Source organism: Populus euphratica, unplaced genomic scaffold, assembly GCF_000495115.2.
Source record: "Populus euphratica unplaced genomic scaffold, PopEup_1.0 scaffold121.1, whole genome shotgun sequence".
In the NCBI taxonomy this organism is placed as follows: domain Eukaryota; kingdom Viridiplantae; phylum Streptophyta; class Magnoliopsida; order Malpighiales; family Salicaceae; genus Populus; species Populus euphratica.
In genome coordinates this window covers 6,326-9,628 of record NW_011499968.1, presented here as the reverse complement: position 1 = coordinate 9,628, position 3,303 = coordinate 6,326, and the positions used below count along the sequence as shown (strand labels likewise).

Sequence of the window (3,303 nt, the reverse complement as noted above, 5' to 3'; positions counted from 1 at the left end):
TGGGGTGTCCGGGCCAGCTTACGCGCACCACGACTAATCCCCACGACCCACTGAACATCCTGCAAGCCCAGTGAGCAGGTAAGGCACTTCTTGATTGCTCATATGATGGCCACTGGAGGGTTACATGATCGTTAACTTCAGGGCTCATGAGATTAGTTGTGGTGCGCGCAAACTGGTCCGGACACCCACATTAATTTAAAAAAAATCTAAGATTAGAGAACTCGAGGTTGTAAGTTAGTGATTTTAAAAGGAATTTGTTTTTTTTTCTATCATTTGAGTTTGACTTTTTAAATACATGCATATAATCTTTATAGTATTTTACTTATTTATTGAGTTCAAGGATGTTTAGTGGATTCTAAAATTAATCAATTGTATGTGTAAATGACCCAAATATTTATTATTAAAAAAAATAATCTAAAATTAGAGAGAAATTTGACATATGACCCGACTCGGGAGCACTAATGTTGGGTTTGTTTCTTATTTTCTCGGATGTGGTAGTTATCAGCAAATCAATTCCAGCAATTTCTGCCCACAGCATGTTCTTAATCTTACTTCCTGACAGTGACAAGTTTGCCATCCCAGAAATTGAAAGGGATTTGTTTTTTTTTTAAATAATAATAAATGGATTTGTTTCTCGTCTTATCAATTCATTTAAAATTTATTTATTTATTTATATAAGAAATAACATGGTTAAAACCCAATCCACAATGGACTTGATTTAAATGGTTAAGAAATAAATAAATATATATATATATATATATATATTCTTATTGTCAAATTATAATGATTAGTAATAATAACTGTATGAGTTTCCGATAATACAGGATATTCCTCGCTGACTTTCATAGTCAATATGGCACTGCTGCAAATACTCTTAAATAACAATAACAATAAGGTCATTTCAGGTGTGCGTACTATTCACACGCGCTTTGTGACGTCTCAAGCACGGAGCTTCCTAAGCGCCAACAAAGTTACAAACGACAGCGAAAGCAATTGAATCCTCTCAATAAATCCGCTCTCCACGCGCTAATTTCAGCGCGTTCTCGTCTCAGATAACTAACTCCACCATGTTTTGGCTCGTGCTCGTTTTGTACGTTTTTTAAAAATGTTTTTTTAATTTATTTTTAATAAAAAATACCTTTGCCTTTGCCTTACTGCACAATAACAAAGACACACTAAATACTATACACAACCAAAGAACATAACCTACATCTTGAGTTAGGTATAACTGTACTTGGAATCTAACCAGGACTTGGCCTAGCAGTGGAAAGAGCTTGTTTCCTTCCACTGTATCTGGGTTCGAGCCCTGCTGTGCACGTCTGTCACCTCCGCGGTGCCTTATATGTCTACTGGGTTTGCAGGGTATTCAGTGGACTATGGGGATTAGTCATGGTGCGCGCAAGCTAGCCCGAACACCCCATATAAATAAAAAAAAAAAGATTTGTGTCCGAAGTTTCTACTTTTGCCTTGCGTGCTTAAAAAACTACCTTCGCCTTTGTGTATTTCTTTTTTAACTACAGCTGTGTTTTTGGTAATATTAATTTGGTATCTTTGATGTTCTCATGGTTTACTATTTCAAGCCAATCAATAATCATTGTCCTTATCAACCCCACATTTTTTTCTCTCTAAAAAATGTAATATAACCGTACTTGGAATCTACACTCAACTTTAGAGTTTGGTATAAACTAGTAAGCTAACGTTGTTTCTGGCTTCCTGTTTCAGACTTTTGGGCCATCATTGAATTTGTTGTAGGTAAAGGAACTTGTGCTTTACGGTCTTTTACTTATCTTTTTAGCCTTGTTTTGATCACAAAGGAGTAAAGACTACAGTTTTGCTTGATCATCATCTCCTCTTGGATTTTCTTGCCGTGTGAGTGATCAATCTTGGATTTATTTGTTTCTTGTTTCCTGTGTTCGTGTTTGTGTTTTGTTGGTGATCAGTAAGGTGTTTAAACCTTGAAATTGTTGATTAATGGCGGAATTGGTGGGTCCAAGGTTGTACAGCTGTTGTAATTGTCGAAACCATGTTTCACTTCATGATGATGTAATTTCTAAGGCTTTTCAGGTGAATCACTTGAATCTTTGATAAAATTGTTGCTTCATATTTTCTTCTAGCTGCTTTTTTATGATAATTGGCTGTTCCTTGTCCTTATGTCTTGACTTGGTCTTGCTGATCATTGTATTTGATAGCCATGCTCTTTGTGTTTTATAGATTTTCTGTGCAATGATCTTTAGATCGACATGGTTTCATTTTATCAGTGAGAGAAATGATTTGGATTATCCTGTTCATAGCATTTCTCTCATCCATTGATGGCAATCTATGTAGAAAATCAGGTGATAACTGACCCTTATATCAGCAAGTTACTATATAAGCGAGTCTCTGATGAAGTGTCTTTTTTCTTCAATAATGTGAAACCCTAAAAATGATACCTGCATCTATGTCCATAAGATTGTTGTATTCAGTTCAATCTCTGATTGCTAGTTTTTTTATCAAGTAATTCCGTTTTTTTCCCCCGCTATACAATGGAATTATATAGTATATTATGATAGGAAGCAGTGACAAGAATTCTGTTCAATATCTTCTTCATAATTTTGTTCACAGGGAAGACATGGTCGAGCCTTTCTGTTCTCTCATGCGATGAACATTGTCGTGGGACCTAAAGAGGACAGGAATCTCACGACTGGTCTCCACACTGTTGCTGATATATCTTGTGCCGATTGTCAAGAGGTGCTGGGCTGGAAGTATGAAAGAGCTTATGAGGCATCTCAGAAGTACAAGGAAGGGAAGTTTATATTTGAGAAGTTAAAGATTGTCAAGGAGAACTGGTAGCATCCCATTAGAGTCCTTGTATTTATTCCAGTGTTGATTCAGCTGCGTTGTTGCTTGTTGTAAAGTTCATCTTGAACAGGAATTTGTCAACTAATTCAGATTGTCAATTGTCCCTAGTGGTTCATCCTTGCATTGTTCCATGTATGAAAGATGGTTGGACACTCAATTTCTTTGTTAATGAAATTGTGATTTGCCTTTTGGACTCTCAATTCCTTTGTTAATGAAATTGTGATTTGCCCGAAAAGGATAATGTTGTTATTGCTCCATATTCAATCTTACTTGGTGGTAGGTAATGGTCTTTGATGCAAGAATCCTGGTTTCCGCTTGACTGGCTGGAAGCAGATGGAAAAGAAACTGAACCTGGCAAAGGTTTTGTTATCTATTCACTTGTCCATCTGCAATTCTGTATTCGAATCTGAGATTAGCAAAACAATGAAATCCTAGATTGCTGGCTATTCTTTGGTATACATGCTT

General features: G+C 36.2%; 1 protein-coding gene across 2 annotated transcripts; it reads left to right on the top strand.

The window, feature by feature from the left end:
- The first annotated feature begins 1,573 nt into the window (after window positions 1-1,573).
- On the top strand, window positions 1,574-3,025 carry LOC105139058 (protein yippee-like At4g27745). Of its 2 annotated transcripts, XM_011045359.1 has the most exons (3): window positions 1,574-1,752; window positions 1,941-2,064; window positions 2,602-3,025. In XM_011045359.1, the coding sequence occupies exons 2-3, from the start codon at window positions 1,972-1,974 to the stop codon at window positions 2,827-2,829; spliced, it is 321 nt and encodes a 106-aa protein (XP_011043661.1). In that variant the 5' UTR covers window positions 1,574-1,752; window positions 1,941-1,971; the 3' UTR covers window positions 2,830-3,025. The 2 variants fall into 2 exon arrangements, with proteins under 2 accessions (XP_011043661.1, XP_011043660.1); XM_011045358.1 differs by lacking the exon at window positions 1,574-1,752 and having other exon boundaries at window positions 1,775-2,064.
- Window positions 3,026-3,303: the final 278 nt, after the last annotated feature.